Here is a 14,145-nt window from a genome sequence, read left to right on the forward strand (position 1 = left end):
GTTAATATTTAATAAATAAATTTAAACAAGTTAAATATGTTTGGTAATATGAATTAGCTTATTAACATAATTAATTAAATGTGAATTTACATAAAAAATGAATATTTTTAAGTTAAACAAATTGAAACAATTATTGGCACGAATAAACACACATGAATACACAAATATGATTATACAAAATCAAAATACACTTAATTTTGTATCGAACTTGTGTTGTGTTGAGAAATAGTATCCAAAACTACCAGGTCTACTGTATAAAATGGGATATGTAATGTGGAACGAAATACAGAAAAACAGTGATACAAATATATACGAAAACACGATGCAATCCGACAAAATCAAATATGCTTGACATATTTCAAGTTGGTTTTATGGATATTGTTGTATGCTCATCACAATGACTCCCATTTCCAAAGTGCAGGGTTCATACCTCACATCACCACCATGTTTGCGAGTCTAAGCTGCTTCTCCAGAGGCAAGTAATCTTTCAAACAAACACAAGCATGATGCATCACACGCAATAGAAATGGAACCATATCATTTTCACTTTTGTCAATAGGTTGTGAGCTGGGTGAATCATCAGCCACTGATAATTTAGTAGCCCAACTGTAAATGCGTTCTGTCGATGTCAAAAGATAAGAGGTAAAGGTTTCTGCAATGACTTCCCAACTGGGCTCTGAGAGAAGAGAAGTAAGGGTAACTGGTAGATCACTCAGAACAGAAGATGGATCCAGAATAAGAAGGGGCATATATTTGCAGCAGCTACCAGATAGGAGACCAAGAAACTGCAGTACCTGCAGCAAGATAAAGAACAAGTTTAATTAGTACAATAGCGACAAAGACTTAAAAGCATAGGTGAAAACAAATTTTAGCTGGCCTCCCCTATCTTAATGGAGAAGATTTCAGCACTTAACCTTACATCCATTGGCCAAAATGGCAAGCAACCAAAATCAAACAAATATGCATGCCAATTCACAATAGTGGAGATGTGATTTAGTAAGTGCATTTTTGCATGGTGGAGAGGGAGAGGGGACCAGCTTAATTTTATCAGAAGATTAGTGCCTACCGTGGAAGGATAGCTTGAAACACAGCTAATTTCTACTGCATCAACCAGCCATTGTCTTTTCACACTTCCCTCTGCCGGTTGCAAAGTTGCTACAACTTCAAGAAGCACACCCCAGGTACCTGAAACAAAAGCTTGTAAGTTTGTCAGGTTAACAATCTCCAAGCTGTAGATAAGAGAACATACGAAAAGCACAAACAGAAGACCCCCTTTCCACATGGTGTCAACAAGCAAATATTACCTTCCTTTTCTTTTGTTCACATCTGAATATTTATATAAAAGAACACTAACCTAGTGATTCTGAGTTCAATAAATAAGATTTTAATTTTCCCAGCTCAGTCAGTGAGATGGAACCGATCCTAGCTAGCTTGGCTTTAGCTTGAATCTTCTTTAGCACTTCTACAAACTGGACATCTCTTTTTCTTGAATCCAAATGTGAAACCTGTGATGAGCAAATGGTTAACAAAACAAACAAATGTACATTAAAGAGTACAAAGCTATCAGTCTGTATTTGAATGATGCCAAAGTGAATTGCAAGTATTTTGCAAGGAATTTTTTTGGCCAGAATCGCAAGAAATTAACTTCAACAAAATCTGTGCTTTAATAAAATAATACAGATGGACAAAAGAAATGTGCAATTGTGCATACCTGCAGAAAATCCAATAACCAGCCCTGCCGAGCCTTTGCCAAGCATCTAACTGCCTCAGACCACTCAATAGAATTCAATTGATCCACTTCCATAACAGCAGCAGATTGAGGTGTGGGTAACAAAGAAAAAAGCACTTCCATGCACCTTTCAATATTTTTAATGTATTCTAGAGAGTCAAGAGATGCTTCATCCAGACACTGATAGAGACCCTTCCAGCAACAAATCTGTAATGAACTTTTCTGCTCCAAATCATGTACTTGGTCTGATGTAACTGAAGACAAGTAATTAGTCACATCATCCAATAATTTCTCCAGCCTCGAACCTGAGAATAATTTTATCAGGTCTCCTACATGACTGAGCAGACAAGACTGGAGACTTAGCTCAAGTGTCCTGAACCTAGAAAGGTCAGCCAGCTCATCAAGGAAGGTTAGGAGAACATCAAATTGCTTTGCATGGACCAGGGCAAAATGCAAGCATTCCTCCCTGAGGGTTCCTTCCTTAAGGGCTATATGTGGCATCAGCAACCCAGTAACTTGAGCTTCATATCTCATACAGCGTCTGACAATTGCACCCCAATCCAAGGTTGGTAATCTGGGAGCTAGTGATAGGCACCTTAAAATAGTGGCAACTGTGCACATATGTGTATTGCTACCTGTCTGAACTTATTGAAGCAAGAAATTATAAAAATAAATTAACAAACTAGAAGTGGAGAAGTAGATGAGGACAACAAATAAAAAGTTCACTCCATCAAACATGAAGGTATAGCATGGGCTTTTCTAGCTACTTAATCTCACATCACAACAGAATATGTTATAAAGGATGATACTATTTTTTTCGAAAACATGATGGACTAAAAGCATAAGTATGTGTCACTCAACAGAGGCATCCATGCCCATCTTAGCCCAGAAAAAGAAAATTCCAGTTACCATTCAGACAATACAAATATTATATGAGGAACTTACCCCAGAATGATTAAAAGATTTTAGCCACAGACCAAGCTTCATGACTGCACTGTCCTCAGGAACACCTTGTGAAACAGGTTTTGAGCCTGCAGACTCAGATTGTGTAACACTAGCACTATTTAATATTTCTCTGGACCACAATCGATATCGAAGAAATGAAACTGCCCATGCAGCATATTGTTGCAGCTGATGGTCATCAGAATTTTGTGCCACGAGAAAAATCTCTTGCATCAATGATGTTGAATGCTCTTCACAAGCAGGATTGACAAGTATGGGACCCGAAATATATGAATGTTCCTGTTGACTTAAGCATGTGAATATTTGGGTACACAATAACCAGCAGAAGTTAGGCTCTCATGAACATCAAATAAAACAGAGTAATTAAACTACCTTTTGATCATAACCAGAATGCACCAAGGAGTTTAAAGGATGAAAATGAAATAAATTTCCAGCATCTGCCCCCAAAGCATTAACAACTCCAAGCATCCCACCTAAGTGGATGATAGGAGGGTAAGTACTAGAGTAACATTTTCTAAGCAATTCAAGTAAACATTTTACACGTTCCACTTCAATAACATGCACGCCTTCATTCAATATGCATGCCAATAGGCTTCCAGCTCCAGCAGTTGATGCCATCAACAAACTCTTGTGAAAGTTGTCAGATTTATTAACAGATAATAACTCAGATATGAGCTCCATGTAGCCATTGACTAGATGGTCTAATTCATTACCATCCACCATTTCCACTCTTTGGCAAAAAGCCACTACGAGGGGAAGTGCAAGACAGGATCCTACTGATAAAAGTATCTCAGATCTTTCACCGCTTGAATCAAAGTTTTGAACCAATGAAGTCATATGAGGAATCCAGGATATGATCAAGTCTTTTATCTTGAGCACAGCATCATATGCACCCCTTCTAAATATTGCACCAACGCAGCTCCCTAAACCAATGACTAGACCAGCTATACCCCATATATCGTCCTCCAAGTCATCACAATTATCATATAACAAGCCAGAAATCACACTGGTATCTATATCATCTGTGCTTGCTGGAAAATGTGCACAGAGACTTTCTAGAGTATTGGCTGAAGAGTCAGCAACTGGACATAAAATGAGAGATAATGTTCTAACTATTCTTCCTAATAATCTTTCTTCCTGCATCTTGTGGTTTTCCTCATTTGCAGTAGAATCATCTGTAGCTTCAACTCTTGAAAGAAGATCTTGGCAGGAAAATCCTAAGCCAATTCCACAAGCTCCTTTGACAAGGGGGCTTTTGCTACAGCACAAAACCTGAAACCAAGCAATTCCAGTAAAATAACCTGCCAATAAAAATTTATCAATAATTCTCAAGACTCATAGAGCCCTTTAGCTAATGATTACAACTGCTAAAATAGTTCTAACGTTCCTTGCTCTAATGCAAACACTATGCAATTCACAACTCCATCATTGAACAGTAATTCTTCTACAATGAGGAATGATCATAATTTTGTATATAAATTCTCTCTCTGAGAGATTTCTATATATAAATAAACTCAGCCAAGGACGAGAGAGAAAAAAAAGCTAGAATGGGAGGTATGGGATGGTTCTAGAAATTTTTCTTTATTGCAGCATTCACATTCCTGCATGTGCGTGTGTGTGAGAGAGAGAGAGACACACACACACACACAGATAAGATCAATCTCTGATAGTGTGTCAAACATCTCTCTTAGGTGAAAGCATGTGGAAATGATACAGAATTATGTAAAAAAATTGAATGAATGAAAATGCCACATTCCAAATTCATACTCAACTTTTAATAACTGAAGGAGAGAAGGGGGCATTGTTCTTGAACCATATTAGTAACTGATAATGACTAGTCCAATAATCTGGTATCTATTCTTCTTTAGAAAGTGACAGATACTTTTAATCTATACTTAGCACCCAGTTGAGTTGCAAATTTCCTTAGACGAGAAAACCCTTAGGAATTGGGATTAAAACAAGAAAAGGATTTATCAGTATACTAAGCTCACTAGCAATATTCAGATTCTTTTAATAAAAAAAAAAAAACTTATTTTTTTAAGTTCTAACTGCTTCCTTCACTTTCTAGAATAACTTGAGTGTACCATATGATAATAAGACAAATTTTAATTCTTCTATTATGAATGGTACAGTCAATGCCCAACCTACGGAAGAGAGGGGGTAAGGTCCCAGCAGTATCAAAGAGACTACCTCAAGAAGTCCAGTAATGTTCTGAAATTTCGGCTTATGATCTGTCACATGTAAGGAACTTGAGATCAATCCAAGAGACATGGCAGCTGACCATTGGCGATGCTCATGTTCATACTGAAACAACCAACCCAATAGAAACTTTGAAGCAGTTGATTTTATGGTATGAGCAGATGGTGGCACGACCTAATAATAGCAAATAAAAAAAAAGATATCAGGAGAAACCAATACTAAAATTTTTTTATGAGAGTTCCTTAAACCTTGTCATCTATCTCCATAGTCCAGGCAAATTTTTAGCAAGCTGTCCAATAATGAAGCCTAGAGATGAAGCTATCATCAGTTTGAAATCTCACCGCACAAAGTGCAGCAATTGCTAATGCAATATTTTCAGCAGATCTTGGAATAGATTCTTCTGCAACTCGCATCATGATCTGCATGAGAAAATTAGAGGAAGACAAATATCAGTTTTGTCAAATGCATTCTTTTGAAAGAGGACAAAAAGTTGACTGGAATACAACACAGAACAGCACTAGCAGAAGGCAGTTGCAAACCTTCAGAATATTATTAGCAGCTTTAGAAGTTTTATCTGAAACCATAACTGAGACTTTAGCATCAATAGACAAGATATTAGCCCTCATCCAACGTCGCACAAAGGCTTTCCATGATTGCAGTGAAAGAAGTGCAACAAAAATGTTTCTTGAGAGTTGAAGAGATCCTGCTATTTGCACCATCATATCTTCATATCCAGAATGGGAACCTTCCAACCCCTAAAACCTTAAAAATGTCAGACTTAGCAAGCGTGATAAATTTTAATGCAAAGAAGTTGACAATTCAGATTATCCTACCCTTGCTGTGCCTTGGTTTCTCAAATCATTCGAAGTAAAGAAACCACACAATAAGGCTGCACCAGGTAGTTCTCCAGCATTACTTCTTTTTCCTACAAATGGAAAAAGAATGGTGTACCAGTGAATACAATGCACCAATACACCTTATAATTAAGAAACCTAAAACTATTAACATAAAAGAACCCACCTGCTTTGCTCTGCTAAATGATTAAATTTATTGAATGAAAGAAATTACTTCTAGTGACATGGGGATCTGATTCTAGAGAAGAATATGTTGCCAAATTTCAATTCAAGAGTTATAATATTTTTAATTGTTCCGCAGATGGACTAACTTTAACTAATAAACTTCTTCTAGTGGACTAACTTGTCATAAGGACATAAAGCTCAGGAACAAAAGAGTAAAATTTCAATTTGCAGTCAATCTTTTCCACAAGAACCAAAATTTCTCTCAGAAGGCAAAACAACCAATCACGTCATACCTGAAGAGAAGATAACCTGTGGAAATACATCTAGCAACTTCTCAATCTTACTTGCTGGGACCTTTTTCTCCTTCACATATCTTCGCCGGATGCTGGAGAAAGTAGACAGAACGTTATGAGCACAGGAAACATGACTACTTTCTTGAGCATGTGAAGGACAGAGACTAGCAGGTTCAACCATATATATCTCATTAAACATTACCTATGCTCGTATCCTATAATTTTGACTTGAAGTCCTTCCAAAGCCTTAAGTACATCTGGATTTATCTCAGAAAGAAGTAGATCCATGACCATTTGTTTAAAATTTGAAATATTATTCACAATACTTGGTATCTGGAAAAACATTGATTACTTTAGAGGAAAGTCTTGTATGTGTATACCAAAAATATAATAGACTACAGAAAAATGGCACAAAGACCAAAAAAAAATAAAAACAGAACAAACACTATTAGAAGGACAAAAAAAGTTCTGATTTCTAAAACCTCATATTGGGTTAAGGCCTCAAATGCAGAGGCCTTTGCCTTTGCCCATTGTGATTCATGACCCATCCGTAAGGAGCACCCAACACCCCATACAATCTTCATTACTTCCCTTGAGGCTTCTGGATATGCATCAGCATCCATTGCACCCCATCTTAGAAGAAGGCAGACACTGCCAATAAGCAGAGATTAGTACAGTAGACTTTGAAATATTTTAACTTGAAAGAGGCAATTAAGTATGATTTATCTAATGAGTATGTAAACCTCATATTTGTATCGTAAAAGTGAATACTGTAAAGCAGACAAAAAAGGCATCAGAAGTGACTGTCACATTCAAATATAACAATAGAACATATTGTGCTAGGACAAGATAACAAGTTCAGCCTTTTAAAGGAGTCACATGTTTGCACAGGAGAAATCTAGAATTAGTGGCATCATGATGCAAATTGTCACCACAAGAAACCAGGAGTTATCCAAGTACACTTTTTCCCATTTTCTTTTTACACAAGTTTTTGCATAAATTGACCTGCTCTCATGACTTGGAACTGCATTTTTGCAATCTTTAGCCCCGGACTTATGCTACTGCACCATTAAATTATTAGCATGTTGCTAAGATCACACTAAGCCTCAGCTGGAAAACAATGTGCAGACTGCATAAGGCTAGGCTGCGCTTGTTATTTTAAACTCAACCTTGCCTTACCCCTCCTACCATCAATTAGGAAATTGGTCAATATCAGTTAATACCAAGACATTATTACCTATAGGCAAGAACTGGGTCCTCATGATAGCCTTGCACATGCTTTGCAATAACATCCCACGCAGTATAGAAATCTGAATGGATATAATAAATAGAATATAAATTCACTTCAAAATCAGAAAGACTAGTTCATAAGATTGAAAAGAAAACGAGAAGACAAGAAATGCAGTTAATTCAAGAAATGAATTTGGACAATGTAATATTGTAAATGAACCAGACCATTGATTAAGTAGCAGCTATCATAGCATTAAGGGCATTCACAAAAAATTACTCAAGCTACATTATTTTCTATAGCCTTACCATTAATTCTAGCAAATTAACAAAAGAATGTTAAAAGATGAGGAGAGGTTAAGACTACATGCAGACAAACACATAATAGTAGACATAGACATTATAGTGAACTTTTTCAACTGAAACAAAGAACTTAAAAAAAATTCAATCCTCTAAGAACACTGGAAATATGAGAAATATGCATCTTCAAGTTTGAAAATCAAGATTACCAATCACATCAGCTTCACAAAGGTGGGAAAGGCTTTGAAAGCCAAAAGATTGAATTGTGGGATCCGGACTCTCAATGCAAGCCTGTTAAATGGACAGGATCTTCAATCAATGTGCAAAAGAACAAGAAAGCAGGAAACAGCTCTGGAGAACTTCATACCGAAACAGACAAGATAAGGTCCACACCCCTATCAGGGTTCTTTCTGCAAACATCCCGGATGGAAACGGCCATACTTATACAGATGTTTCTCTCAGACATAAATTCAGTGAATCCTTTTGGAAGTAATACTCCCTATATGCCGAGGAAAAGCAAATAAGAAATAAAGGACAGCATATAAATCAGCTAGAGGAACTAGGTGCAAGCACCAAAAAGCACAGTCAATCACCCTAATGCAGGTTTTCAAAAATTGACATGCAAAGCAATGTACATGAACATGTTTAAAAAAAAATTATATTTGGCTGATGAACATGCTAAAAACATTTTTCAATTGAACTTATATTAAAATGAATAAGAAAAGTCTTCTCAGTGAGACAAATATCACCCCCGTCATCGAGCTGGCCCTAGATTAAGACTAGAGTTGAACCTCTGATCTCTGGTTGTTAGATTTTACCAGAGGACCACACTATTGGGCTTATTGTGGTATATTAGTATTATTTCCAATTGATTCTCTTAAAATCAAGAGTTAAAACAAGAAGTTACATTTTGGACATAAAGGTAAACATGATATACCAAAGGTCAAATACTAGATCATCCAGCAGGGCATCCAACTAGAAACCAAGTTACAAAAAAGCAAGAGCAAATAGTGCCCTGCCCTAGGCCTGATCAGGCAAATGATTGGAAAATTGTGACCTCAGTCTACAAGACTAAAAGAGATACAACAATCTTCCAGCATTCCCATCCAGGGTTGGTTAAATTCCTTTTTATCAGCAGTTGCAAATGTTCAAAACACAAATGAACAGGGTCCTTTGGATAGAGATAATTTTGCAGATTGAGAAGTTGAATAAATCTCTGCAGTAAACTATGGCAATATCTTTCCTTATTTTCACCAAAAAAATCTAACAGACGGCCTGATGTACATGCACATATATAAATAAACATAAATACATTAGAAAAAAAAATATACATAGAAACATTAAAGGGCTACGTATTAACACAGGTCCTCAGTTGGCTAACTAGCATGAGGCAATAAGGGAAGAAATGCTATAGTGCTTACTTGCAAACTTCCAAAGACACGGTCATTGACCTCCCAGGTTTGACAAAGCAAGCGAGTAGCTGTGGCATACAACACTCTGAATATGAAATAAGCATATGCTGAGACAGGATAAAGAAGATTCTTCATAGCAAAAGAAAACTTTAACGATTCGTCAAAAACAGAATTGAAGCACAAAAGTAGAGCTTAATTCTTCAGGAAACAATCAAATGACTATTGAAAATTCTCAATAAAAAATTGGGGCTCTTATCCTTTCTCAGAACACAACTTCTCATGCATACAAACAGCAACCATCTAAATAGCACCTAATTAACAGTCATAAAAGTTGGAAAGACAATAAAATTTCTGTGTTGCAATTACTAACGATATCATGTAACAGTGTGTTAAAAAGATGGCGTACTATAATATCACGGAAAGAAAACAAAATAGTTGAAAGAGAATGAGAGAAAAATATCTAAAGAGCACATACGGCTTTGCATCCTTGTGCAGCATTGGCAAGAGAGTTTGAACTACAAGTGGAATCATCCCAGACTGCAATGCAAGTGACGGAAGCATTCCCAAAAGCTTTAACTGCAAAATTTTATCATGGAAGAAAATAAACAGATGAAAGAAATCACAGAGAGGGGGGAGGGGGGGTGCTATAATGCCCTGGCATTAGTAGCACAAGACATGAATTGACATAGTGTGTGGGGAAGTTAGGTAGGAACTCTCACCTGCATATTCTTGTAGGTAACATCTTTTCTGGTGAATATGTTATTATAAAATAGAATTGCTAGCAACAGAGGAACACCGAGTTTTGGATCCATAATGCCAATGGAAGCCCAAGCATCTATAGCAGCACTCCCAAGCGACGGATGCATCACCAAAACAGCAGCAATTGCTCCGAGTAGCAAGGGCATTTCTACAAGATGAATGATAGAAAGATGAAGTAAAGATTTTATCCTCTAAAATAAATACGCTGGATGCTTTCAGCATTAGGAAAAATGAGGATTTATAAGCACCCTACCAGTTAGAAAAATTTCTTGAGATAGTGGGACAGGTAGACCTAATCTTCTTCTCTCAACAATCCATAGAGCAAGCTCTTTTAGTTGATAAGCCCAAGATCTTGGTCCACCATGCATTTCTTTGACATCAGTTTCACGAAGAGAAGCAAAACTTAGAAAGAAAGAACTAGACAATGAAAATTGATCCTGTAAAACAAAACATAAATAGTGTAATTCTTTGATCACCTTTTGCTACCAATACTAACAGTATTATTTCTTACATCATTTATCAGTATCAGCCTTGTCATCAAAATTGTAAAAACAAATAAATAAGTGTTTTCAGTAAATGGTAAGTTTATCTTGGCTATGATCTTCAACACCAGTGACAATGACTAATATTTAATTGAATACATCGACTGCATATAAACAATTTAATTCTTCTAGTAGACATTATCACCAAAAAGAAACATATAACTTTTAAACTTGTGATAGCAAGAACACACCTGAAACCATAGATGTTGCAAAAGTCTGTAAGTAATCAATTCAGGTCTGCTAATTGATGGATAGCCCCCCTTCTTGGCTAGCTTAATCTTTGGTGTTGTTAATAATTTTACTAAAAGCCTTTCTAAAAGGACAAGCAAATCAGTTGCTGCTCCTTTAACTGATTTAGAGGGAGATGATATGAGGCTGATGATGGGAAATATAACCAAAAGCTCTTCACTAAGGAAATATTCAGCTCCATCAACAACATATTCTACAAAAGTGAGTACAAGAGAATACTATAAGCGCTAAAGGTCCAGGAATTCAACCCAAAAAAATGGCAAATGGTGAACCAGCATTCCTCATACTGTCCACATGCACAAGATAGAGAGGGGGCCTCCATGTTCATTTACAAAGCAAAACACAAACAAGGATATAGTTAAATAAAATATAAACAACAACAGCAAAAATATTATAAACCAGAGGTCTAAATTATATTGAGACTTCCAAGATGGCTAAGAAAATTAAGCAAATGTCACATATAAATGTATTAATATTTAACACACTTCTTTAACATGGATTCATAATCAAGTAAAGCTAAGTTAGAAACTTATAATTATAGAAATAAAAGTTTAAACTACATCAGAAATTAATTCAGTAGATAGCAATAAAATCTCTGAAGATACAACTTACAGGTGATCAAGCTAAAAGAATCAACATAACAATGTTGAAAGTACGTACCACTTTCACTTTTCCACTTCAAAAGAAAGTGGATGAATTTCAATACTGAGAGCTGTTCATGTTCAAGCTCGGACTCAATAAGTACAACAGATAAAGATAGTATTACTGATGATAGTTCCGGTATATATTGCAGTGCAAGATCTTTCTGGGCAGTCAACATGTGCTTTAATAACTCAACTATAGGTTCAGCCCCACCAGACTGCTTGTGAGAAGATGTATAGAGTGAAAGCACATTCTCTATTAACTCCACCCCACACAGTTGAGCCTCAGTAATCAACTGCTAACATAGACCAAAAATAAATATGGAATGATAAGGCAACAAAAGGAAACCGGTGACATCATTAAAAAGAACATCAACAGCAAAGTAAGACAAATTCCAAGTCAAAACATAATGGTCTGAGTGAAAACTGAAGTTTCTAAAACTTACCGATCCTTTTCCAACCAATTGTCTCAAAACCACAATAAATGAGTCAATTACACATTCTGCTACATAACCAAAATTCCTGGTTTCCTGAAAATTTTCAAGAACGTAGAACCCAATAAAAAAGAGCCTTCAAAGAGACCATAATTATGAACTTAATAGAGCTATAAGTTCAGAAATCCGAACAGTTTGAACTTACTTAAGAGTTACCCATATTCAACATGACGTGAAATTTAATCAACATGACTAATTTAAGAAACAATTAACTTTCCATTTAGTTGTTGCTTTTGCTGCTTGATTTCTGCTTATTAAAAGCTTCCTCAAAAGCAAAAGCAAAATCATATTCGACTCAAAACCAGCAAATAATTAAATGTAACATGTGTTCAAAGTAATCGCTCCATATAAAAGTAAAAATCACGCATTCTGCCGTTGACAAAAGTTATTAAATCTAAATTTTAAATTAGTTAAACTTATTACTTGTATTTTTTTCAAATATATATATATATTTTTTTTTTTTACTTCTGAAAGAAAAAATTAAGTAGTTAAAAAGGTAAGCAGTCAAACTTACTTCTAAGCTTTTGCGCGGGAAATATTTCAGGCAATTTATAAGTAAGCTGAAAATTGGCATTGCCTCGTTAGGAAATGAACAGCAAAACGATGCCATTGATGAAATTAACCGCCTAACAAACAAAATCGATGAAGAATCCGAGAAAGGTATTCTTAAAATTGAAAAATTCAGAAAAGGTCTCAAGAATTCGCAGACTTCCACCATTCCCAATCCCTTATTTTTTGCCATAAATAACAAAACTTGATTCACAAGCTCCGCTTCAACCTCTCTCCTACTCGAAAGAATCTGAAATTTTCAAAAATAAATAATTAAAAATTATACAGATGATGATAATAAAAATGACTGTGATAACTCAATTTAATTTAATGTAAACCTTAACGAAAGGGTGATCTTCATGGGACTCGGGCGTCCACGACCTGCTACTACGCTCGAACCCGACGCGAACGAGGAAACCTAAGGATTTCACGAAGAGGGTGGCGAATTTCGGATCGGATCCTTCCAAGACTGATTGGAGGTCCAACAAGGCCTGAAAGAGGTCCAGGTTGGAGTCCAAAACGAGGCGGCAGAGCTCGCGAACGGTCTGGTCGACAACGGCTGGGGAGGAAGAATGGAGGCATTGGGAGATGGCGTGGCTTCCCGGCACGGAATCGGGTCCGAGGTGAACTGGAGCTGTTCGTAGCTTCGAGAAGATGGAGATTACGGCGAATTTTTGGAGGGACGGTTGGGGGACCCGGGTTTTCTCGAGTAATGAAGTGTATGAGTCCATTTTCTGAGCTACTACTCGGCTACTCGTCTAGAGTGAACTCACCAAGTTGGATAACCGAGTCATGAGTTGGGAGGACTGAGGAAAAGGAGCGAGGGAAAGACTCAATTGTTAGGATCCTGGCCTTTCTAACGTTCCGATACTCTTTATTTTTTTTATTAAAAATAATAACAATACTACAAAATTTCTCAGTTACGTTCGTTTGGGCAGGCTGGGCGTGGGCCTCAGAGAATTTGCAAGAGTTAGTTCAGGCTCGTTCATTAGCTTGGAAATTAATTAAATTTTATTTTAAAAATAATTAAACATTTTATTTTAATTTTTTAAATGTTTTATATTACTTTATTTAACTAAATAAAGCTAGTCAAAGCGGAATTCAACTCAAGCTTAAAAGTGACTAAAATATTTTTTTGAAAAAGGGGACCTATGTTATTTCAAAGTTCTCACATAAAATTTTTTTTATTATATTTAATTAAATTTTTAAAATATTATTTTTATTTCATTAAATCTTTATTTGAATGAAAACGATTAAAGTGCTAATTGAAGTGAGACTAAAATGGATTTTGACATGCTTTAAGTGTAGAGAAAGGTTAAAGTCTTACCAAAGGTTAGCCATCGCAATTCTGAAGAAGATGATTTGGTTCTTTTTTTATTACCATTAACAAATTTATAAAAGTTTAGATTTTTCACTCGATGAGTCCCGATTACATCTCTAACAAAAAGAAATGGTTTATTACCCATAAAATCATTGACAAAATATTTTTCTTAGGTGATGATTCACTTTTCCCGATTATAGTACCACATAGATATAAAATAATAATAGATATTTTAATTAATTATAATTAACTATTAATTAATTGTTAATTATAAATTTTTATTTAAATTTAATATAATAAAAAATAAAAACTTTTTTAAAATTTTTAAAATAATTTAAGAATTTTTTTGAATATTATATTTTTTAATTTTTAATAAAATAGATTTTAACATGCTTTAAGTGTAGAGAAAGGTCAAGGACTTACCAAGGTAGCCGTCGAAATTATGAAA

At 35.6% G+C, this 14,145-nt stretch overlaps 1 protein-coding gene across 3 annotated transcripts; it reads right to left on the reverse strand.

Moving 5' to 3' along the window:
* On the reverse strand, positions 150-13,236 carry LOC18600818 (protein RST1). 3 transcript variants are annotated; one of them, XM_007031497.2, is made up of 25 exons: positions 12,715-13,236; positions 12,342-12,626; positions 11,780-11,863; positions 11,353-11,629; positions 10,635-10,885; positions 10,155-10,338; positions 9,862-10,049; positions 9,618-9,718; positions 9,152-9,227; positions 8,098-8,229; positions 7,940-8,021; positions 7,441-7,513; positions 6,686-6,854; positions 6,406-6,536; positions 6,204-6,295; positions 5,725-5,816; positions 5,431-5,646; positions 5,233-5,310; positions 4,883-5,065; positions 3,065-3,964; positions 2,675-2,971; positions 1,712-2,368; positions 1,355-1,505; positions 1,067-1,185; positions 150-794 (listed from the first exon to the last, which is right to left on the reverse strand). In XM_007031497.2, the coding sequence occupies exons 1-25, from the start codon at positions 13,105-13,107 to the stop codon at positions 432-434; spliced, it is 5,574 nt and encodes a 1,857-aa protein (XP_007031559.2). In that variant the 5' UTR covers positions 13,108-13,236; the 3' UTR covers positions 150-431. The 3 variants fall into 3 exon arrangements, with proteins under 3 accessions (XP_007031559.2, XP_017975617.1, XP_017975618.1); XM_018120128.1 differs by having other exon boundaries at positions 11,353-11,632; XM_018120129.1 differs by lacking the exon at positions 10,635-10,885 and having other exon boundaries at positions 10,155-10,271; positions 11,353-11,632.

The sequence above is a fragment of the Theobroma cacao genome, chromosome 4 (assembly GCF_000208745.1).
Source record: "Theobroma cacao cultivar B97-61/B2 chromosome 4, Criollo_cocoa_genome_V2, whole genome shotgun sequence".
In the NCBI taxonomy this organism is placed as follows: domain Eukaryota; kingdom Viridiplantae; phylum Streptophyta; class Magnoliopsida; order Malvales; family Malvaceae; genus Theobroma; species Theobroma cacao.

Excerpts from the sequence above, each read along its gene's own strand:
- LOC18600818 (XM_018120128.1), bottom strand. The coding sequence starts at position 13,107 with ATGGACTCATACACTTCATTACTCGAGAAAACCCGGGTCCCCCAACCG. Across the intron at positions 5,066-5,232 it reads CAATTGCTGCACTTTGTGCG|GTCGTGCCACCATCTGCTCA; the intron begins GTGAGATTTCAA and ends TGCTATTATTAG. Across the intron at positions 2,972-3,064 it reads ATTCTGGTTATGATCAAAAG|GAACATTCATATATTTCGGG; the intron begins GTAGTTTAATTA and ends TTAAGTCAACAG.